The 25,813-nt window shown below is 34.6% G+C and overlaps 2 protein-coding genes across 2 annotated transcripts in view; one reads left to right on the forward strand and one right to left on the reverse strand.

Annotated features, from left to right (window-relative positions):
- Positions 1–490, reverse strand: part of LOC132548300 (transmembrane 9 superfamily member 1-like) — a 32,322-nt gene extending 31,832 nt beyond the window's left edge. Inside the window, exon 1 of the mRNA XM_060212156.1 lies at positions 413–490. Within this exon, the coding sequence (XP_060068139.1) occupies positions 413–490 (78 nt within the window). The remainder of the gene's footprint in view (positions 1–412) is intronic.
- A 623-nt stretch (positions 491–1,113) lies between these two features.
- Positions 1,114–25,813, forward strand: part of LOC132548313 (uncharacterized) — a 43,096-nt gene continuing 18,396 nt past the window's right edge. The window contains exons 1-2 of the mRNA XM_060212168.1: positions 1,114–1,385; positions 12,345–12,786. Of these exons, the coding sequence (XP_060068151.1) occupies positions 1,251–1,385; positions 12,345–12,786 (577 nt within the window). The 5' untranslated portion in view covers positions 1,114–1,250. The remainder of the gene's footprint in view (positions 1,386–12,344; positions 12,787–25,813) is intronic.

The raw sequence follows: 25,813 nt of genomic DNA on the forward strand, positions 1-25,813 counted from the left end.
GTTTCCTGTGGGAGACTTCACACAAATAATTATTTTTATGTACACGTTTGCAATGTGATATGTACCAGTATAACTGATTTACATTTTGTCATGATAGGTAGTCTGTATGCAAGCATAAACGTGTCAACGAAATTCGTTTTGTTTCAATCGATATTGCATTTCCTGAATGTGGTCGTCAAAATAAAAAATGGAAAAGCAAATACGCATTAGTTTGACTTTTCATGATAAAAGGAAACCGGGAAGAACCTTCACACTTACCACCTGTCAAATACAGATAAATATAGCCATCCGACAAATGTGCAAGGCCACGATAAATATGGTCAGTACATCTTACTCTTGCACAAAATGTGCAACAAATTGACTAAAATATTGTACCATTTCAAAACCTTCCCATGCATCTACATATATATACCTTTTCTCCGTCCTTAAAATTAGTAGCATCCGTAAAATATACGAATGCCAACGCAACAACCAAGGCTGTGGCCGCCATGTTTGTTTGATACATGTTCACGTTGATCCGTGATTTCATTATTCAGCCATCCTTTAAATAGCTTTGTGAATTTCCAATCAAATCATGAAAAATAACATTCACTTAGAGGGAATAATTATAATATAAACGATAATATATTTCTTTCCGTGAAATTCGTTTAACTATTTTTCGCTATCATGTCGACGCTTCGAGACAGAAATACACACTGTACTTCCGTCTACGTATTGAAACGTTGCATTGACCAAGATTGCAATTTGATAATCTGTGTGTATTTCTTTTCCGGCTTAGTGAAAAGGCTATATTCATACGCTGTAAAATACAATAACAAAGCAATAGAAGACTCGGTTGTATCTATGTATTCCAGAAAACAACTATTTTTAGCTAATGCAATAAATCTGCAAATAGTTTGCGCATGTCATCTCAGTTATCAGATTTTTCGGAGCGCGCACCTTGCAATATAGTTCCGCGCATGTGTATATATTTACATTTGCAGTGCGGTCCACTAATCCTCTTAGGGATCTGTCGTTTCTTTATCTGGGCAGGGTAGGGACTTGGTGTTTAAAGCTATGGTCGACAAGCAGTGTCGCGGTCTGACGAACAATCGAGTCTTTTTAACGTCTCTTCACCGCAACACAACTTCAGGCCATCGGTATTAGCAGCCGATTTTGATTAATCAAAAGTTTGCAGACACCCATGTTTCCCCGTGCTAATCTATCGCCTCCTTGACTAACCATATTGCACATCAGCTGCAATATAGTGTATGCCGACTTGGAGTAACACCCAGTCAACTTTCTCAGACAAGATGGATTTTCATGCAGCAATGGAAACGTTTGCAGAGGCATGGGTAGCTGCCAATACCCCAACTGCTGTTAACTCTACTGAGTCCCAACCACAGGTAATGTCTTTTGTTTACTTCAATTAGTAGAGTGATAACTTTTTGGACATTCGTCCCTTCATTAATCTTATTTTTGTCGTCGTCTCTTCACATTGGTTGTCTTTACTCATAACTTGATCAAAATGAAATGACAGTCTTGGACACTTAGCCAGTTTGATTTCTCTATGTAGACACATTTTTTTCTACACTTTTCTGTAAGGCACACTTAAAGATGCTGAAACTCATGATCAGAAAACCTTTTTTTTATAATTCAAAGTTTTAAAATTAGATAATATAAGCTTTCTGTGAGCACATAGTTATAATGTTTTTTTTTCATTCAGAAACAGTATTCTATATATTGGATAATGCTTTCTTTAATTATTTTATAGTTTCAGAGTTAAAAAAATTCAGAGATTTTTTTAATGGATATTACACAAATACTTGTTTATCCAAGTATTGTTGACAATTTGATAACAACCACATATACACAAATTGAAATTTATTTGAATCACATATTTAATCAATAACACCAGAGTATTACAGTACTAACACTATGCCTTGAACATCAAGTTAATATGATTTCAATGAAAGACTTACAAAGGTTATTCAACTATGTTAAAAGAAAGAAGAGTGTTCCTGTTTACATGGAAACTTTTCAGAAACAAACAAAAATTCTGCATTTTTCATATGCATATAATGTGAAAAAATAATTTTAATTACAAAATCATTGTGTCAGCATAAATAAACTTGACATATTAATAAAAGGTAGCAGTACATGTATTAACCAAACTCAGTTTATTTTGGTGTGAATAGTTTATTTGATAGGTTCTCAAAAATGTTACTTGAAAAGAATAAGAAAATGAAACTGACAAAATCACAAGAAGCTTTGTTATTAAACATTAACATTTTTAGATATAGGACACTTATTGTAAATTGTAATATCTGTTGATGGTAAATGGGGATGGGAAGGATAAAAGATTTTCTATTACAAATTTGACTCTAAGCTCATAGGTATGTGCATTTCAGTTGCTGTATTTTCCTTTCAAAATGTTTGCTTTGAATATGAAAGAATCTTACCTAAGTGCATTGTTGTTGATAAAACCTTTCAAAACACTGGCCATGAAACTCATATTAAAGATAAGGACAGAAAATGTAGGCTCTTAACCTAAAAGCACTATAGATGAAGAAAATGTCAGTTTGTAAAATACTCTCGTAATAGATTGTTATGCATGTGTTATAATTTCATTGAAGCTAGACAATAAAATCAAACTTTCAAATAAATACCAACAGTTAGAAGTTCTTACGCTGATACAGCTATGTATTTTGTCAATTTCACTTTGGATCAAGAGGTGATTGTGTTATTAAGTAGATATGGCCGTTCCTAATACATTCCTATTTCTCAATAGACATTTCATACAATATGACATGTATTGTATTTGCATATCTTCTTAGTAAGGATTAGTCGTATTAGCCTATTAAGACTTTCACAAAAAGTTGGTAATTAATCCAATCATGAACAGCATACAGGGAGACTTAATTGTTGATTTTTGTGATGTAAAGAAGATTATCATGAAGTCAAGGTATTTAACTTTTCTGACTGTTTATATTCATTCTTTGAAATATGAAATACATTTCATTATAAGATATTTAAGCATATAGGTGCCGCTGTATATTGTATTGATAAGGACTACTTTATCCAAGACTAGATCTATAAACTAGATGTTAATTTTCAATAATTTGTGAAGGTAATCAAGCATTATTTTTATATACTTTAGGCCTTATTGCAATTTTACACAGCTCCTAGAAGTATTGAAATATTGAAATTGATTGATTTTTTAGGAATTGTGGAATGTTTGCCATTTTGATTTTATGAAGTCTCTTAATGTACAATTAATGTTTTTCATGTGATTTTATGATCTTCACTTACCTTAACTGTATGTGATAGCACTTTTTAGTGCAAATCTATTCCGTATTATTTTGTAAGTTAAATGTGATAACGGAAGCTAGAATTGTCATGCTATTGGATGATAAACAGCTCAGAAATGTACACATTTTTGTGAGTGTGCGGCTAAGTAGCATATATTGTACATTTGTGCCTGTATACATACAGAGATGACAGAATGACACCGCCAGAAGTATTAATGGCCAGTCAGTATAGCAAGTAAAAGAGGTGTTTCGTCAACCTAGTTATTCATCATTACTTGTTTATTGACAGGATTAAAATCAGTAGTGTTATAATTTCAATGCAAATATAATTTTATGCTGAAGATGATTTATCATATTCATTCATTCATTATGTCATTCATTATGTTTTTCATTGATATTCATTATATAGAAATAAAGCCAAACCTACACAGCCTAAAGAAATCATTCTTATAATGATTGTAAGGTATTTATAAAATTTCTGATCACCTTGTGTTTGTATTATTTTTGTTAAGGGTTTATTGACCTGTTAACAGGGATGGTTTCAGGTTGGGTTACCTTTTAGTAGCTGGTGGTTACCTTACTGAACAACATAAAATAATTTGCAAAGATTCTAATTTCTCTCTCTCTATCTCTCTCTATATATAGATCTCTCTCTCGCGCTCTCTCTCTCTCTCTCTATATATATATATATATATATATATATACTCTCTATATATATATATATATATAGTATGTAGAGTTAATTTTCATTCTGTAATATTTCAATAATATCTGTGAAACTGATTATAACTTGTTTTCAACTTTCTTACCGATATAAATGGGGGAAAACTTGTTTTCAAGAGTCAAATTTGAAAATGAAACTCAAAAGTCCTTTCTGGGTAATTAACATCAAGCTATGTGTTGATAATAACAGTATAAAGTTTACAATATGTGGCAAGTAAACACTGGTACAATCTGACATACAACTACCTCATCCCTCACAGGGTATAGTAGATTGGTGTTCTAAAGACTGACTTGTTTCTGGCTTTCCAGCAGGTTATAGGACTGTTAGGATTAGGACCAGCAGGATGTCCTGTCCCTCACAGGTTATAGGACTGTTAGGGTTAGGGTCAAAAGGTCCTCCTGTCCCACACAGGTTATAGGACTGTTAGGGTTAGGGTCAACAGGTCCTCCTGTCCTTCACAGGTTATAGGACTGTTAGGGTTAGGGTCAACAGGTCCTCCTGGCCTTCACAGGTTATAGGGCTGTTAGGGTCAACAGGTCCTCCTGGTCTTCACAGGTTATAGGACTGTTAGGGTTAGGGTCAACAGGTCCTCCTGGCCTTCACAGGTTATAGGACTGTTAGGGTTAGGGTCAACAGGTCCTCCTGGCCTTCACAGGTTATAGGAGTGTTAGGGTCAACAGGTCCTCCTGTCCCTCACAGGTTATAGGACTGTTAGGGTTAGGGTCAACAGGTCCTCCTGTCCCTCACAGGTTATAGGACTGTTAGGGTTAGGGTCAACAGGTCCTCCTGTCCCTCACAGGTTATAGGACTGTTAGGGTTAGGGTCAACAGGTCCTCCTGTCCCTCACAGGTTCTAGGACTGTTAGGGTTAGGGTCAACAGGTCCTCCTGTCCTTCACAGGTTATAGGACTGTTAGGATTAGGACCAGCAGGATGTCCTGTCCCTCACAGGTTCTAGGACTGATAGGGTTAGGGTCAACAGGTCCTCCTGTCCCTCACAGGTTATAGGACTGTTAGGGTTAGGGTCAACAGGTCCTCCTGTCCCTCACAGGTTATAGAACTGTTAGGGTCAACAGGTCCTCCTGTCCCTCGCAGGTTATAGGACTGTTAGGGTCAACAGGTCCTCCTGTCCCTCACAGGTTATAGGACTGTTAGGGTTAGGGTCAACAGGTCCTCCTGTCCCTCACAGGTTATAGGACTGTTAGGGTTAAAATTAGGCAGAAGATATTCCACACCACCTCACAGGTTATATGACTGTTAGAGTTAGGACCAACATGTTCCCCTGTCCTCTAAAGGTTATAGGACTGCTAGGGTTAGGACCAGCATGGTCTCCTGTCCTCCACAGATTAAAGGATTGTTAGAATAAGGAAGAAGACATTCAGCCCTCCCTCTCTGGTTATACAACTGTTAGAGTTAGGAACAAAATGTTCTCCTGTCCCTCACAAGTTAAAGGACTGCTGATGTTATGACCAACAGATTCCCTTCTCTCTCACAAGTTATAGGACTGCAAGGGTTAGGACAAATACATTTCTCTCTTCCTTTCCCTTACAAGTGTACTTATCGACTGCTAAGAATAGGACTAACAGGTTCCCCTTTCCCCTACAGGCTTTAGGACTGCTAGATATAGGACCAAAAAGTTCCTCTCTGCCAGATGTTATAAAACTGTTAGGGTTAGGACTAACACATATCTCTCTTCCCTCTCCTCATATTTTAATCGTTGGACTATTAGGGTGAGGACCAACATGTTCTCTTTTCCCCCACTGGTTCTTATAAGACTGTTTGGGTTAGGATCATCTGGTTCCCGTCTCCCCTACAGGGTATGATTGCTAAGGTTAGGACCAATATATTTCCAGCTCCCTCTGAGGTGATTAAAAGGATTTTAGAGTTAGGACCAATACATTGCCTCTCCCCTCCACAGGTTATAGGATTCTGTAAGGATTACGACCAACACATTTGATCTCCCGCCCTCACAGGTGACGGGACTGAGCCCATCAGCTGTTTATGATACTGTAACATACCCTGTAATACTCTCACTGTTACAGAGTTGGGTTATCCCACCAATGCTATAAATACATGTGTTCTGCATCGTAACATGTACGATATGGAGAACTGGAATGCTGAAATACATCCATCATACACATTGTGTGTGCTCAGCCTCCCATTCTCATATCATGCCTCATTTTCATACAAGTACTTCCGATTCTATCATGACTGTGATTGCACTTGTACCCGTTATTTTACACTTATCTCCAGTCAGATCGTCCGCTAGTAAGTAGCATTAGTAGTCAATCCACCTTGATTTTCATGTAGCAGATCTATAGTTATGATTATAAATTCAGTGCCATGGAAATTAAGACGAAAATATCATCATTTGTGAGATTCTTGGTATTGCCCCAAACTTGACTTAATCCTACTGCAATATTCCCCGCTCTATTACCATGGCATCACATCCTTTAAATCTGACGGATAACGGTTTTGAAAACCAAGTAATTCTTCCTCATGGAGTCAAATTCTCTTCCGCCTTTTTAGTTAAGAAAATGTGACTTCCTGTGAAAGGAAGATGTTGTGCAATTTATATAATGTGTAGTTTACATCATACCACTATCATGTAGATACACTTATGCCTTGTACGTATTCTGCAGTTGAAATATTGTGAAGTTCAAACTTTCAGATATACACGTACATTATACTCATTAACCAAGTATTGTTTTCTTCACTTTCTCCTAAAGATATCCAAGTAAAATTAATTAAAATTTTTCATGATTACAATTTGTTAGTAATTGGCTTCTTTTTTGAGTTAAAAAAAATTCTCCTTGTCAGATTGAGTCACTGAGAAAAAAAAAAATGAGAATCCTGATTGAATTGATCTATTTAAAAGACTGGTCTTTTACTTGTAATCTTGACCACCCAACTTGTGCAGCTGAGCATTTTTGCGTGTGATACTAATAGCTTTAAAGATTTTTTTTATCCAAATTCCTTTTTCTGCAGATGTGCATGTGCATTACCTGTGTGAGCAGTACAGCTGATGCACACACACATATCCTGATGTAATCAGTCCAAACTAATCCTTATCATGGATGAAAAAAGACGCAGATAAGTCCTTAGTCTTTAGAAATCTAACAAGACAACACAAGGTTAAATATCACTTTCAAAAAACTCGCAGGGGTGTTTCTATAGCGAGAGCTTGATTGTTCAGATGCTCTGAAATTGCTTGCCATTAGATTCTCAACTTTTCTGTCTTTAGGATCAGTGTCGAGATTTTACTTTTCGTAATATCTCATGCTTTATGATTTCTCTTTGAAGAATTTCTGTAAAATTTTTTAAGAAAAAGAATAGTCAATGAAACCTGATTTTAAACACTTTTTTTTATCTCATTTTCATTTTGCAATAACAATTTGTCTCTTTTTTTATCACAATGAAGTATTTAATTTGTAAACAAATTTCAATGTTCTGACATTTACCAGGGTTACTACTGTATGTACATATGCTTTAAAATGAAAACTTGTCTTGAATTATTTACATATAGACTTATTTGCATTAATTGTTGTATTTATTTCTTTATTTAACATAGATTGAAATGTACTTCTCTGTGATGTCATGGTAGCTGTTTTGAATTTTAAATTTGACAACTTCTAAAAATGAAAACATTTTCTTTTTTTTTAATGTATCATAATTATCTTTGACCATGCTGGATATTTATCTAAGATGTTGATTTTGTTAATTTTTTAACAGTATGTAAATAAGTGAGTTTGGTATATATAATCTGCAGTTGATAAAAGAATGTTGACTTATCTCACTCTTGCCTATGCATATTTGAAGTGAAAATTGATGTTAATGCGAATATTTCATTTCATTTAAAGTTTTCTTTACATATTAGAATTGACCCTGCACACATTCTAAATGTTTTAGATCTTATTAAGCTGACAACCATAATCATCATTTGTCAAATTTATCTTGCTTATATTAGCCGTATCCATTTAATTAGCATTATCCTTGACAATTTTGTAGTTTTGCTGCATATCTTTTGTGTAATAAATACAGCAAAACATGCTAATACAAATTATATCACTTTCACACTAAGCTCTTTTAATTTAATCACACATATTACATAACCCAATTAAATTTAAATTAGAATTTTAAAATCATCACACTATAACTTGTCTAATGCTTATTATGGAAATTTACAGGTAATTGAATTAAATTAAAGAAATATATTTTATTTAATTATAAGAAATTAATATAAATTATTAAATTGGGATGATGAAAAGAATTAAACTAAATCATAATTATGCTACAAGGAAGTGCTCCAAATTTTGATAATCATGACGATAAAATAATTTTAAGTTGAGGATAAGACTGTCAGAAAGGATGGGAGACGTTAGTGAGGGAAGGATGGGTGGAGTATAGGACAGTGTCAGGAAGGATGGGAGATGTTAGTGAGGGAAGGATGGGTGGAGTATAGGACAGTGTCAGGAAGGATGGGAGGAGATATTAGTGAGGGAAGGATGGGTAGAGGATAGGACAGTGTCAGAGAGGATGGGAGGAGATGTTAGTGAGGGAAGGATGGGTGGAGGATAGGACTGTGTCGGAAGGATGGGTAGAGGATAGGACAGTGTCAGAGAGGATGGGAGGGGATATTAGTGAGGGAAGGATGGGTGGAGGATAGGATGGTGTCAGAAAGGATTGGAGATGTTAGTGAGGGAAGAATGGGAGGAGATGTTAGTGAGGGAAGGATGGGAGGAGATGTTAGTGAGGGAAGGATGGGAGGAGATGTTAGTGAGGGAAGGATGGATGGATAGGACTGCGTCAGAAAGGATTGGAGATGTTAGTGAGGGAAGGATGGGTGGAGGATAGGACTGTGTCAGAAAGGATTGGAGATGTAAGTGAGGGAAGGATGGGTGGAGGATAGGACAGTGTCAGGAAGGATAAGAAAAGGTTAGTTCTTTTTTGGGAAGGATGATTTGGGGATGAAACTATTTTAGAAAAGAGGTTTTTGGTGAAAGGGTGGGGATGGGTTTGGGGAAGGGGTTAAGGGACTCAGTTAAAAAGAGGTTGAAGAAATGTTAGTCAGAGACAGACAAAAAGGGATATTTGCTTTAAAATGTCCCTAATCTTTTAGTGATTTGTACCTGTAAAGTGGTCCATCCTGACAGTTGACTGTTTCAGGACAGGCCAAGGTAATTTTAGGGACAGGTGTGTAATTAGGGACTAGTATTACTACAGGGACTAGCATTACTTAGGGGACATCTGTAGCTCTCTGGCTTTTAATCCTTAATCAGCCAAACATTACCACCAAGGCTTTGTGATAAAGTGATATATGACAGTCCTACCGAGATGACAGACTTCCTAATTCTCTGATGGATTTTCTCTGTTAGGAGTCAGATTTTTTACTGTACGTAGGTGTAAATATGCGGATGGCCACCTGTAGCCCTTTAAGTCTGTAACCTCTCAAAATCAAACTGAAACACACAATATAAAAGAAATGTGTCATGTTCAGCGTTCTACGATACATCTGTGACTTACCATATGGTGTAACACAGATGTCATGTTAAATGTTACAGGTAATTCATTTAGTCCTCAATAACAAAAACACAAATTAAGAAGTGTGAGTTAATGTGACTTTTCTTTATGCTCTGTAAATCTCGAGTAAATCTAATCAGGGGTTGTGCATAGTCAAGACTCCCTCGGGTGTGGTAACATATGCATCAGGTGTAAATATGGCTCAGGCAACCATACCTGAAGGACATACTGTGACGTGATGATAGTGATTGTGTTGTGACTGAATAGAGGTCCAATTCCCTAACACTCTGGCCATTTTAGATTCCTTGATCATACACAATTTTTTCACAAGTTTTTGTTTTTTTTTCAAAGTAAATGTTTCCTAGTACGCAGATGTTATTGAGAAATTCATTTGTATTTTCAGTCTTGAAATCAGAATAAAGTCAGAAAAAGATGGATCGGTGTTTAATCATTTTGAATTATTTGAAAATGTTGAAAATATTTGGACTAAAATCTATGTTGATAATTACAAGGACGACATTAAAATGATCTAGTTATTTTTCAGCTCATGGCCTCTAAGTTATCATAATCAGGTAGGAGGATGCTTTACCTTAATGAACATTATAGACATGCAAACACAAATGTGACACTGACTGATGAATTTAAGTGACCTGAAAATGAAACCTGTGATTTGACCTGCTAGTATTGTTAAGACAAAATAACAGTCCTGGTGAAAACCTTATTTGAAATACCTACATGCACAATCAGTATAATTCTTATGTAACAGTGTAACCAGTAGGTAATCTTTCTGGTGTATGAGAAGTCTTTTGAATGTATTCTTGGAATAGTTTTGTAGGCTGTTTGATTTTTCTCCTCATGAAAAATCAGTTCATCATGTTATTATATAGGGATTCTATCAAATATTATAAGTTCTGTCAAAAATATCACAACAGGTCAGAGAAACTGTTTTACCCATAAGCACACAATGTGTATGTACATTTCATATGTATATATTTATCACAGAGACTAGCCGAGAAAATCATATCCCTAAAAAAAAAAGAAACCAGGGATGGCATGGAAGACAGATAATCTGTCATATGTAGACGTTAATGGTTAAGATAACAGTACATGTCAATCTCATCGCTAATCTTGTCGTAGAAACGCCAGGTAAGAAGTAGACAGGTAAGCAGTAGGAGATAATGAAATTTATGAGAGTAACGCACCTGGTGAAAGCAATAAGCTGTTCGGCTATCTATGACAAGGGTGTTGATATGTGATATGTTTTCATCATGTTCCATTTCTGTATGAGAAGTTATTTTTTCCTTAGTAAATTAATTACAGGGCTAGATGTTTTCCGTTTGTAAAGAGATGTAAAACAAAAAAATAAGATCGCTTTATATATATATATATATAGGCACCAATATTAATTTTTTTTCATGTAGATTTTCCATCATGTATGCTGCAGTTATTCTTAACTTAATGGGCAACAGAGATCACGGGAACTGACATATTTTCTACATAATTATAGGGAAAGTAAACTTCATTAACCAATACAAAAAATAACAAGGAAGTAGCAACATGACCACAATCCAAACACAGATTCAATAAAACTAGGGCAAAATATGAAGAGATGACAGATTTACACAGAGACTCCTGAAAAAGTACATGGAGACCAGGTGTTCCAGAACATGTAAATCTTGGTCAAAGTAAATAATGTCAGGTTCTCAAATAAAAACAAGGTAAACAACAACAAAATGAACATGCGAACTAACAATTATCAACATTTATTTTGAAACTGGTAAATGAGTTTCTTTTGTTTCCTGAGAAGTTTTTAACATATCTATTCACTATCTCATTCTGTTACATTTTACTGGCATGTTAGGTACCTGTGATGTCTTCATAAGTTTTTGGGGGGACATTCATTAAACCTTACATGAAAAAACCAAACAGTGTAATTTAAAGGGAGGTAACTTGTTTTTTTTATAAAGATAATATCTTTATTGATGGATGTATTATTACAAGTTTTGCAAATTCAGAAATTTTTACAAAGGATAATTTTGGAAAATTTTTATCTTTTTCTTTATTACTTTTTATTCCTACATCTTTCAGTAAGATGTGTTTTATGTTTCAATCCATACCTGGCTAATTTTTATTGAAACAATGATGCATTTTGATGCTAGTGGAATGACATATGTATTGAACTTAAGCTGACATTTCCTTTAAAGTTTAATTTTAACTAAATGATTAGCTCAGTCATCAACTTGTACATACCTGTGATTACCTGTATCTTGTCTAACCTGACTCAGATACATATTAATGAGGTTTGTAGGATGCTTTACATAATTTGATGAATGCAGCTGTTAAGTGCTTATATCGGTATGCAGTTTTCATCTCACACATCAATCATAAAGGATGATTTTATGGGAGATTTATTGCAGATTTACTAATCACCTTCTAAATAAATCGATGCAAGGTGAATTTCAAATGATATGATATCTTATCACGCCCTGTCGGTAATAATGATTAGATCATCACGTCTTGTTACAAACAATGGAACCTTGTCAGATGGATGTATGCATTGATAATCAACAATGACTTGGCTCTATTTCATCACATTGATATTTTACTTTATAGCAGTTCAAATTTATTCCATTTTCCCTGGGGGAAAAAAACTGAAATCCAGTTTTTAAAAGTTGAAAAGTGAAATGAAAATAGTTTTGCTGTTTGCTGAATAATCATAAAAAATATTAAAAAGTAATAATGTGGAAGAAGGTATTTATAATGCAGTAAAAAAAGTTTGTTGTCTAAATCCTTAAATTTGATTTTTTTGCAGGTTGGTAAACAAAACACTGACGACTTGCCAACACTCTTAACCAAAGACCAACTGGCATCAAAACAGTCTCCACCTCCCCCTTCCTCCTGTCCCAGTAGTCCTGCCTCGCCAGTCCAACGTTCTCCACCTAGCCACTCAACAGGTCACATCCATACACCTGTGAGAGGTCACACACCAACGAGACACACCCATCCACCAACGGGTCACTCTCAACAGACAGTAGGCCAAACTCATTCGACACCAGGCCACACCCATCCAACAAAAAGTCACACCCATCCAACAGTAGACCACACCCATCCAACAACAGGTTACACCACTCCGACAACGTGTCCGTCATATTCGACGACAGGCCATCACCACCAGAAAACCGATGTTGTACCTATAACAAACAACACCCCACAGACGCCTAATCCGATACCTCCAGCCAATCAAACTCCAGCAGGTAAGTTTGTGTTTGATTGGGAATTTCACTTTGATGGAATTAATTTCTTAACATTTCGTTTCGTTTGGTTGTTTGTTTACCACCTGAATACTTAAAGATATTATATCCCTTATTTCAGTTCAAACTCGCAGACAAGAGAACTGTCCGTCCTCGAAAATTGAAATGAATTAGTGAAGATGACTATATTTTAAAAAAGATGAAGAATTGGATGTTTGTAAAATATACTAAGAAAGTAAATTTGCTTTCTACTCATAAAAAAATCAAATGAATTTGTATGGTCATGGTTGATTGGACATAACAAATTTATCTTTTTAGTCGTTTATGTTGACTTTCAAATTAATCCTGTTGGCTTTGATGTGACAAGCATCAGGTGAAAAACAAAAATAACTCCCATCATTTTATCACCTTCGCCCCACCCTGCACCTTACACATGATTCTTCTTTAGAATACCCCTTGTCCAAGTAAATGCTTGTTACAGAAATAGACTCTGTGAACCGGGGGAGTATTATCCTGCGGATCAAAACGTCTTCACATATTAAGTTTATAATGGCCAAATTTACTTAGAAAATTTCATTCCCAACCAATTTCTCCATAACAGAGGAATCGCAAAACAGAGGAAATTAATGATGATGAAGAAATAATAAAAGAAATTATGACGAAAAAATTGTCAAGCAAAAAAGTAGCCATTTCTGTTTGTGCTGAAAATTTGTTGGCAGGTACTTGGACAATTAGCGAGGGATTCTCAGGACACAAAGATGTGTTATTCACAGAAAACTCATACATATGTCTCGCAAAGCAAATTGCACGAATGAACAAATTTCTTCAAATGAGCCAGTTATGATGTTCATGCATGTTAGATAACCAAGTCGACTTTAGGATGAAAGTATTAGGGTTTTTCATCACCACAGTCTAGCTAATCAAATCAATCAAAATTTGGCACAGATTAAAAAACGGAGATGTTTGCAAGAACGACTAATTTCATATTACAGCAGCATCAGACGGCAGGGACTGTGATTGATGAAGATTTAGCTACTATTAACATGAATACAGACTGCTGACAAAGACTATTATGAAATACACTTAAGCTTGTATTATGTAAGTTATGTATAGGACTGTGATATGGCATCAAACACTGATGGGGCTGGGGAGGAAGTTTGATGTTGAGGAAAACAACAAGCAATCTTTAGTTGAAGATACAGCAGGTTTATCTGTAATGCCTTGTCATAATTCCATAGTCAATATCAAAATGTTACTATCATGATTTTTAGAAGACTTCAGTATTAACATCTATGATTTCAACAGTCAAATCATTTCACAGGGAGACATTCATGGTTAGTTTGCTTGAAGAGGTTTTTGATAGATACTTTCAATTTTGAACTCAAATTATCTCCCCTGTTTTGGAAATTTTCAGAAGATTTTGAACTAAATTATCTCCCCTGAATAGGAAAATTGAATAAAAAACTAAGTTGCAGGGATGTAAATTTATGTTTTATTGTTTGAAGCAGCTTACATTTATATGATTCTGTTTACACACATGACTTGTCAAAGAAATAAGTCCTTTGTAAATAATGGTGTTATTGAACACAGGTTAGAAAGTATCGACAATTGTAAAAGGTTCTATTTGTATCTAATATAAAAGTATTTTTTATGTAAAGGTGGTGTTTAAAATGATAACCTCTCCCATCTTAGGGATCAGTTTACAAGAACTGTCAAGAGTTTAGCATAAAATGTATAAATTTATCATAAACATATCTATTACATGATTAAGAAAGTTTGACAATACCACAGAAAGGCTTGTTTTTAAATCATCTCTATAATACCAAAGAAAAGTTGTTTTCAAGTCATTCTTTGGTCTAAAGTTTTATTTCAGATATACATTATAATGATATTGTAAAAGTCAGATACTGGTTGGTTGTTAACTTGCAAAGAAAGATATCTAATTATAACATTGGATATATATTTCTTGGATGGTTGGTGATTTATGTGATAAACTTACAGACACAATTGATGTGGTAAATGTTGAAAGCCAGTTAGTGAAGTACAGATTCATATTTCAATAAAATCATTTACAGTATACTGTGAACTAACTTTTTGCGTATGTGGAGGTGAAATTCAATTTACCTTACAAGCCTTCTTAAACCTGAAGTCTAGCAGGTGTTGCTACATTGACATTATATCTTGATTAGGACTTAAACAGGAATATAGGTTCAAAGTCAGAATGAATACTTGTGTCTAAAATATTGAAAAGCTTCTGGTTGTAGAAAGCGGAAATTTTATCTTCCTCACACATTAGATTCCAAGCGGGTCTAAAATAAAAATTCATCGTCTTATAGTTACAAATATTCTCATTAAAAAACGCCTGCCAAAGGAATGGTGAGAGGGAAAAATAAAAAAGATATTGATATAGATTTATATATATACAACTTAATGTGATCAAGTTAGACGGTAGCATATGTATTATCAGGCAACAAAATCTCATAATCTCTCGTGAAATCCCGTGTGGATTTGTGATGCCGGCTCCCATTCACACCAAGCCACTTGTTTATGTGCTATCAAACACAGTTATCACACGTCTTGCGCAAGTCAATCATAGTATCCCAGTGCTGCTACCAAACCTCCACAACTTAGCTCTTCATATTCATGTGCAGATTAAAAAAAATACACCAAATTGCATCACTTATCTGCCGGATCAAATTCAACCATGCCTTTGAAATTGGAACCTTCCATAAGATTTTGTATCCATATTTATTTAAATTCATATCAGATGTTTGCTCCATCTTTAAGATATTTAATTAAAATGGTATTCTAGACATAATTTGTCAATGCTGGTTGGAGGCCGTAAGGGAATTAACACCACTTTGAACAGTTGTGGAGAGAGATTTTCTCCTGTATTTGTGTTATGTGGTATACATGTGTTTGTAATAATACAAACCTTCCACTACAGTCAACTTTGGCTAATGTTAAAAGTTATCCCTACATTGCGTTTACTCATCTTTCTAAATCTCTTTTACTGAAAAATAAAACTTATTCCAAACAAAGGTATCAATGCGAGTTGTGACTTATATATTTCGAAAGAATCATTTTTATCAATTTATCATAAAAGAGACATGTTTTTGCATTGAAGAATAGTGAAAGTAATGTCATCTCTGAGAACACACTCATAAGAGTGTAATTTTTGAAGACATTGATAAGTTAAGTTTTGTTAACATTCGGATGGAAAAGATTTTGTTTTATTTGTAAGAAGTAAATATGTATTTGAGGACACTCATAATTCAGAAATTGCCTCATTTCATGTTTGAATTTATTATAATGTGTAGCACAGTAATTTACGTTCAGTTTTCTAAAACATAGATCCATCACGCAGCAAATACACAATGTAGGATTTGGGAATGGTTTTCATTGATAATAACTTTAATAAGCTGATAGAAAAATATCATTTTTATCCAAGAAATTAAAACGATTTCCCATACATAAGTGAATGACCCAGAAAAACAAGTTATTTTCATTTTTTTATAGGTAAAACACCCAACAAATGTGTACAAGAATTTTTTAATATAATAGCAGGTGGATGAATCGCTTATTACAATATGGAAACTCCCATAAATCAATGATGTCATTTCCTCTATATGTATCTGCCAGGAAAAAAATTAATTTGAAAACCTCCCACAAGGATAGGAAGTTGTGAAAATGATATTTGAACCCTTCAAGACAAATACCCATCCAAAGTGGGATTATGCTGGAGCAGTGTACTGCAGTAGGTCTTCTACTCATTTTGGTTCAGAATAATTATACATCCTATGCTTCTTTAGATTGAATTGGTTTGGATACAGTCAAGTGAGGCAAATATATTTATGTATCAGATATGAAACGACCTTGAGATGTAGGTCAAGGTGATGTAATATGATCTCGCTCTATCAGAGAAATAGTGGAGGCTGCACATGTACACAAACCCTGATTAAGTACTAAAACATGATAGGTGAAAACTGCGATGGAAGTAAAAAGAGTTTTAAAATTATTTTTAATCTTTGGACTAAAAATGCAAGGTCGTTGTTTAGGACTGTGATAATGGCTAATTACCATGGCGATAATTGAGCGGGATGCACCTGGGTTTAACACAGTTCAAGATTACATTGGCCATTTCTACACCAAATTATGTCAGGTTTTCCATGAACTCTGAGATAATTATTATCTCCTTGTATATTATGGTATGTATTTGGTTTGATGTTTCGAAATCTATCCCTTTTAGAGATTTGATATGGGTAGGGACAAAAACCTCTCCGTCCTGCAGACTACAGCAAGCAAAATGAAACAGAAGCATTTAAGCTAGCAAGTATGATTGCAGGATCAGGCAGTCCATTTCTACGGTAAAAGCAATCTGAATCAAAGAGTAAGATAAAGGGCAACGATTGGGTCCAGCGATATTCTTTACTTGTATATCAACACAAAAAACCCTGTTTGTCTGACAGTCTTGTGTTATCACTGTCAGCCGTAGGTGGCCATTTCACAATTCTCATTTTTATGTAAATATCTGCCATTTGAAACGTCCCCCAAAGATCAAGCAGCACAATTTCTGAAGGATAGCGAGGATAAGGGTGGTCTTTAGGAGGATAAAACCAGATTTATCTTCAATTGTCCAATCAGATGCTATCGCAGACAGACAGAGGATAATCTAAAGCCTTCTGTAATTTACCAGGATTTCGTAATTCTCCAACCAAAACGAGCCTGACTCGTAATCCCTTTGCGTTCTGTGCACGATCTCGGGCTATGTACGGGATAACAAATCACTGGACGAAGGTTGAGCATTGGATAAAATCAGAGCCCAAAATAACAGAACAGTAAGCCTGTTGGAGATGGCTACGATCACCACAGCAACTTGACTGCACATTTAATCTAAAATATTTCCTCACGATAGGACTTTTGTCGAATAGAATAAAATCGAGGGAGAAGGTTAATCAACACTAAAATACATTGGTAAAGGTTCAATGGTATGATGATTTTACAATGTTTACTTCTCATAAATAATTGATGTTCCATGTTGTGAGGTTGTTATAGTGTTTTTCGGAAGGATCTGTAATTCTAGTGAGATCAACAGTATCAGATCTAAGATAAACTGGACTGTTTCATTGTAAAGTCAGGTATGGAAGATGAAGGTCACAGATCTTAAAGCCTTTTTTAAATTCACAATCATTGTTCTCTCTTTCATCAGTTCATTCACTAAAATCTTGCTTGTTTTCAGTGCTGACTGGTTCCTCAAGATCAGTTTTACAGGAGGAAGTTCTGTTAGGGCCCTAATCCTTTCTATTTCCTGAGGGTATTAACTAAAGCGAGCAAATATTTTGCTAATCTTGTCAAGGAATATAGGTCAAATATGGATTTAGAGGTCACTTAGTTACTAAATGCGGTGACCTCTGCTGGTATTGGTGGATTAGAGTGAGGAATGGGGGATTTAGATAGTGTTTGCTGGTGGATTAAGATAACATGTAACATCAGATTGATAGATGAGTCTTGTAGAAAACAAAACGATTTATGCAGGATGTTTTATATAAGTGGGAGTTTTCTGACGAATGCAAACCCGTTTTTATTTCATGGGTTCAATTTTCAATTTTCCGAGGCTTCTAGTTTTACAATATCTATTTTCCACAATTTCATGTCATTCTAAAATGGAAAGAATTTGCTTGGTGGAACAGAGAGAGCCAATCCAATTCCTTACTTATTTCAATAATAATGATGCTGTAAAATTTCAAATTTCTAATAAAGACTGATGTCATAAGGTTGGGTTCCAAAGTAGGTAAGATAATCATTGTAGGTGTGAGTGTAGTTTTGGGTTCTCTAAGGACCTGGCTATGGTTCCAAAAGGGAGTGCTTCTCTCTGTCTTTGATGCAGGGTTGAATTTTTCAGTGCTAATAAGATAATGTCACCGTGGAAGTATGTCAGATTTTTTTACGCTTAATTTTCTGTACCTGATGTCAATGCAGAATCTGGAGATGGGCAGAGGATATTGAGAAATTCCATCACACTGTTGGCAAATCTCTACGCTGTCCTGAGGGCAGTGAGTAGTGGGATACATATGGGAGGTACTTATATTTCTGATGGAGAGTGAAAAAATCTCATCAGTATACAAATTCATTTTAAGCATGCTTATGCAGACAAACCACACATATAGTCTATAAAACCATGTGTAAGTTAGCAAATCTCCACTGTTAATAACTCCTGAAAAAGGGAATCTTCTGTATGTATGTTGATGTATTTTGGTGCTGGACATTTTTAAGTCCAAAATTATAAATTTTCTTTCAATAAGTGTTGGAAGTGTACAATGCCTGAATTTCTTATTTTAAAAAAGCTTTGATAATATCATTTCATTGTTATAAGATTCTTAATTTGTCTGCTTTCACTCCAGTGTTGAATTCATAAATTTTGTTATCTCATTTGAATTTGTAATGGAGGCGAAGAGTTTAAATCTTGGTTTAAATAGATTTTTATATATATTTTGAATTAGGGCCCCTGGTGTTTGTTTAGTACTGACTCTTTATCCATCACAATTGTATTGACTTACCGAGGTACAAGGATTCCCACAATTTATAGCGGAACAGAGTAACATATTATACACTGTAATCTCACACCACTATCTGAATAACTCCCTTTTTACGGGAAATTTTACCATTGAAAAACCATTTAATTACTCTGGTCATGTATTTGACGTTGACAAATTTTAAGTATTGTTGTTTTCTATTTACATAAGACTGGACTTCTCATGTTTTTGTTAGAAATATTGACTTTATGTAAACGTTGTGGAGACAAGCCGTTCCTGTGAAGTCTAGGTCTTAGAAAATCTTGATAGCATATAACAGATGATCCAATTGGTGTAATAGTTTTGATGACTTCAATTTACAGTTAATCTTCACCTTAACTGCTCTATTATATAATAATTACAGGGAACCATAAAAACCATAGGCTTGACACCCAGCTTAGCTAGCAGGTGCTACATTGAAAAAATGGATAATTTTGTATCGGAAAGTTATGTAAATGCGACAAGGACAAATATGGGGTGTGTTTATTATACCACAGGGTGAGGAGTTGGCGACAGATAAAAGCGGGGCTTTGAAGAGCTCACTTGAATTAAATGTACACACTTATACAAATGAAGATCTGCCTTCTATATAAGCAAATATAATTTTATCAAACTTAGAATGTACTAACATTCAACACATACAGCTAAAGTATTGTACAAGTCACAAGGAAGTTTTGCACAGGAAATAGGATAAGACTGGTGTGTTGGTGAAGAAAGGCCCTTTAGGGATAGAAATGGGAGTCCGTACAAAAGAATAGCAAGGGGCACTTGTACTCATAAAGGGACTCAACCAAACAGGAAAGGATTTAAAGATTAAGGGTTATTAGGGTTCTGAAAGACAATACAGGGGATTCATAAAGCTGAGATGATAAGAAGATAGGGACCAGGTTCTAAAACAGTACTAGTTATAGATAAGTTGTTTATGATTTTATTGTAAGACTTTGAAAAAAAATCTAATAAATAAAATGAATTTAAGAAAAGGTAACAAGATCTCAGTGTACAATATTGTGTATGTTGGAACATCATAAATAATTCTACAGAAATGGAGATATCTTGACAGGAAATTCAAATGTGGTTATACAAACAAACCATTTATCTTATAAGCTTTTAAATCTACAAAAAAAAATAAAATTTAACAAACAAACTGAATGCTCATTTTCCACTATTGTGTAGACGTATCAAGCTCCGCGTCCATTAAAATCTTTTCAATGACAAAAAGTTTGGAGACACTTTCAGGTATGGTGTGATCTAAGTTTGTTTCTGTAAGATTAAAGTTCCTCAAGTCCACGACATTTTCAGGATTTGTGTGTGCTTGGCGTTCGAGAGCAAGGATTAAATTGTGGATTACTGGTTGCCTATCCAATCAATGTTTACTTATCTGACCACGCGGGGCTCTAACTAATCCCCTCCAACTCAAAACCTCCATTTACACTAATACCATCAAAATGTCCAGTGTTATAAAACCTTAAACCTACTGAAAGACTCGCCCATTTTAGAAATTGCGTTCAGATTAATCCCTTTCTATCACTCCCTGGTAAAACCCAATTTGAGATAAGTCGGGTAAAATGAATACGTGCATTGTTGAAGAGATAGAAATCCTATTTTGATCTTTGTGAGCTTTCAGAAGATTAGCCTAGGCGAGTGGTTTGGACTTCTCTCAGCACTCTCCTATAATCCGATGTTTAACATTCAAATTAGGCCGCGAAAGGATCGTCCTTCCATAACAATGACTGCCTAGTTTTGAGGGCACTAATCTCGTATAATTGGATTTCGACTGAAACGAATGTTTTCTCATCGTACCACTATTTCAATAGCTGACAGATAGGGGGATTTATTTTCCTTTTCGCATGGGGTCAATATCATAAGTGTTCTGAGCTAATCTTTCATATATAAAGCCCTGCGTCTCAGGACGACGATGTGGATGTCATGTCTGCCCGCGCAGCAAATGACTTAATCGTTTTTTATCAAGTCTGTCATTTGGATATTGATGAAAGATGTCATGTATCCATTCTAAATGGAAAGTCATCAAACCTTATACAAATCCTTTTTAAAGGTAATTCATACGTAGTGCCTATCTTGATATAATTTGATATAAACTATATCACATCAAAAATCTTCTAAATGGAAATGCATAAAGCATTCATTTCTGTACTTGAAGAGAAAATTATAAAAACACTTTAAAAATTTATGACAAAATACGCTGTTTGTTTGGTCTACAGATGACCTGAAAACTTTTATGGTTTTATGTCATGGTCTGTTTTACCTAAAAATGATGAAATTCATTTTTTTACAATTTTGATATTCATATAATTATCTAAATTCATAAATGTTAATTTGTAATTCTGATTCTGGCTTTTCTGATTCTAAGCGTGGCTTTTATAAGTAACAAAAATCTTCTTTCATTGAAGATTTGAAATCAAGACTGGGTAAGGGTTGAAAATATTCACCAAACTCACGGCATTTCAATAAGAGTCTGTATCATCCAATTAGTAACTGGATCAGAAGTGACCTGGTCATATTATCAATGGTATATCTAAATAGCTGCTTCAAATTTAAAAAATCGTTAGTCATATCTTTAAATTGAATTTAATGAAAACCTTGTTACCCGTTGTGTACATCTTGATGATGATTCACTACAATAAAAAAGTGCTCAAGTTTAAGTTAGATCTGTGTGAGAGAGGAAATGATGGATGTATTGTGGTAGCGAGGAAGTCCACGGCTGACCTCTCGATACCTCCCAGCCATTGTCACATGTCTGTCAAGGTGATGGATAAGGATGGGATTAGCGCAGTCCATACCCTCCTAATCCGCAATACTCGAGACATGTACATATTTTTAATTTGAAACTGAATTTGTAGAAGCTCCTTACAGAAATACCAGTCAGTATTAACTCCACGTCAGCATACTTTCTAAACCTCATCTATAATAAAAAGCTCCTTATGTTTATTTCTCAAAATCCTTTTTTTGTCTGACCTCAGACATTTTCTATCAGACAGAAGGGGATTCTAAGTCGTCTGAACCGTTGGTGTCACTATCAGTCCGTACATGGTTAGTTTGATATCTTAAATCAGTTCTCTTGCACAAAATGTCAAGTGAATTTCTTTTCGTTGTCTTTATCAACTAATTATACGCTTTATATTATGCTTTGTTTAAATATTTTCAGTTTAAAATCGTTTATACTTTTTTTTCATCTTTTATGTATGAATCAAAGCTAACCAGTGAGTAACACTTTTGAAGGGTGGTTGGTTAATGAAATCGTATCATGGATGTTGTCACGTCATTGTTAATTCAGTCGTCACGTAATAGCGATGACAAGTGTTATGGTATAAGATTCATGTCGTATTTCAAGGTTCCTTTTAAGTCAACTCAACTTGTCTGGATAATAGAAAACAATTGATTGATGATCATATCTGTATGACCTTCATTTACAAAAGTCAAGGTCATGTTGATCCTGTCTTCTTGGTCAAGGTTCTTGAGTGCTGTTGAAACCTGTTTTGTCTGAAGGTCATTACTAGGGATTAGTTTTCATTCAAGGAGTACTGAAAATGTTGTGTGATTGAAGAAACTAGCTAAGATCAGTGGCTGTTTGAAGGAATTACTCATCTTTGTCGAATTGTTTCCTTGTTGACAAGCTCAACAAAATTATAATACCGTGAATGCCGACACTTGTTACATCTTTGTTTTAATGCTCGATAAGAAGAGGTTATCCATCAAAAAACCAAATAAGGAGCTGTGTTGTACATACTATTGAAGATCTGTTGGTATCAAGTCCAAAAAATAAACGAAAATCTTCCTGAAAGAAATATTTTCTGTGGTGGTGTTATGTAGTTAGTAAGAAGTAGTGGGGGGTAGTCATGGAGCCTGGATCTTAGTGTGTGGTAAATCATAGGTATATTGGACTAGGGACCGATTACAAAGACTGCTTCACCAAAACATTCCTGAAAAACAGTCGTCATTTGTTGATAATAAGGAATATCACTGTATCGGCAATGCATGAAAGACAAATTATCTAGCACTAATCACACAAGAGAAGCTGTCTCTTAATGTTTCCCTATCAAAGTTAACTCGTGTGTTATTGTACCATTCTGCATCCGTTCCATGTCTTTTTATGATATGCAAATTAATGTTACGGGGGTGATAAAGATTTTCTCGACACAATACCAGTAGTGGAGAGTAGAAAGCTGTTTGATTCCTTAGCGTTGTAAAGAGTAGGAAACCTCTCTTCTGATTTTCCAACAAAATGCTCTTGTTTAAGAATCAGAATTTATCTCCGAAATTACTCGGGATAATTGGCACTGGGTGTATTTTGGTCAACGTAATTCTTATTTGGATGATAGATCAGAGAAGAATCGGATATGAATAAATTATCTTTTGGAATCCGACAACTTGTTAGACAATATAGTTAGGTTGTCTTGACAACTACACTTGTGTACAAAGACAGCCCCGACAGTGAATATCTGACCCTTATCAATGTAATTGTAATTACGTGTCTGATGGAAACCCACTCTACTTCCAAAGAAGAGGTACAGGGCGTTCTGGCGGTCGAAATGAAGAAGGAAAAACGATAAATACCGGTTTTTTTTATTTTTTCATTAACAAGTTAATTAGAGCAGTATTTTCTCTTATGTAATTAGCCAAGATGAGAAAGTGTTTAACGTGATGTAATAAAAGCTTTAGAATTAAATGTAACGAGTTTTGTGATGTAACATAACCAACGTTTTTCTCTGATGTGGTGTAGCATTTCCACTAGGAAAATTGTAGAAGTTCTTTGATGGGGGATACCAAAATCCACTAGTGAGGTAGGGGGGATTACTACAGACAGATTTCATAGGGAAAAAACTGCAGATTGCCAAGCAGCACTTATATATTACATATAAAGATTTATGAAGACAAAAATGTTTGAGACGTGTGCACTTGAAAATCTACTAAAACAATAAAATTATTTGATATATTTGAAGACTTACCAGTACAAGTTATTGGATTACTATGTTTAACTATGAGACACCTAGCAGGATTTTGGACTTTTTCATCTTAGTTGCTCTAACTCTACCTGTTTTGGAGTAACATCACAGTATATTTAGACCTCGGAGAGGTGATTTGACCAATCAGGATATAGGAAAAATGACTTATAATCAAACTGGATATCTGGTTGTGTATTATTTGGATTAAATTTTTATTTCCTTTATATTCATGCTCAGAGCGTGGATTTGATAATTTTGTTAATTTTGTTCAATATTCAAAATATATAACTTGGAATTCTAAAAACAGTGTAACTTGAGTCATTTACATTATTTGGAGTTATATGGAATATACTGTTAATTCACAAAATTTTGTGGGGTGCAATTTTTGCGGGTTAACAAGAAAACACGAAATTCTGCAGAGAAGTATAGCTAAATCAATCATCTTACTCTCATGTTGATATTTCTTGGACTCGTGAATTTGCGGATGAAGAGTAGCAATGAATCAACAGAAACAAATCCCCTACAAAAATTTAATGTCTTACATTAACAGGATTCTCTCTGATTTTGACGGACTTTTTGTGATTTTGAAGTCACCATAACAATGAAAATTTATGTAATTGTGATGATTGACAATGAGTAATGTTAATTCATGCCATTTTGATGCCCAAGGATATTATTACTGAGGGAAAATGGTGAAAAAGGGGAGATAAGTGATCAAACCTAGATTATGGATACTAGTGTAAGATTAATTTTTTTTTAAATTGATTCTCTCGCCATCTCGCCCTCGCCATAACAGGGAACATAACAGCATTTGTCTCTGCATGATATGACTCCATTGGAACAGATTTAGCTAAAAACAATCTGTCATGATTCATTTTATGTTGAAATAAATACAGGTGGTATTTTGTGTTTTTTTCCACACGTAATATACAAGCTGAATATATGGAGTTTTATTAGGATTTTCAGATTTGATATATTTTTATTTCATATATCATTAGTTATAGATTTTCTGTACAACAGAGACTGTTTGCTGTGTTGTAAAAAACGAGAGGTTAGATTTATATCCTCAAATTTCTTTTTATTTGTTTTTTATCAGCTGTTTAAATCAGAAACAGGTTGCTTATGGATTTTAGTAATGGAACGTGATAAAACTTCTCAACTCTTTGTAGCCATGCTGGCTTTATGTGTTTTTATAATATATGTGACCACTGTCTGAACTTGTGATCTGTTTTAGTCTGAAAGATATCACTTTCTGTATCGGTTTATAACACTGATTTGGAGAAATCCATCAGGTTTTAATTTGCATTGTGTTCTATTTTTAATAACTACAGTTGAATAATATCTTCTATTCTTTTTTTATTGTTAAACAAAAAAGCAGTGAGCTTGATTCTTAATTGGTTGTGAAATATCTTTTGGACTAATTAAGGAAAAATGTTAGAGAATATCTGTAAACTAAGTCATTTTTTTTTTATAAAGGAGAATATATAAACGTTTTTT

This window comes from Ylistrum balloti, unplaced genomic scaffold, assembly GCF_031769215.1.
Source record: "Ylistrum balloti isolate Yb309-2 unplaced genomic scaffold, AGI_CSIRO_Ybal_v1 Utg370008, whole genome shotgun sequence".
In the NCBI taxonomy this organism is placed as follows: domain Eukaryota; kingdom Metazoa; phylum Mollusca; class Bivalvia; order Pectinida; family Pectinidae; genus Ylistrum; species Ylistrum balloti.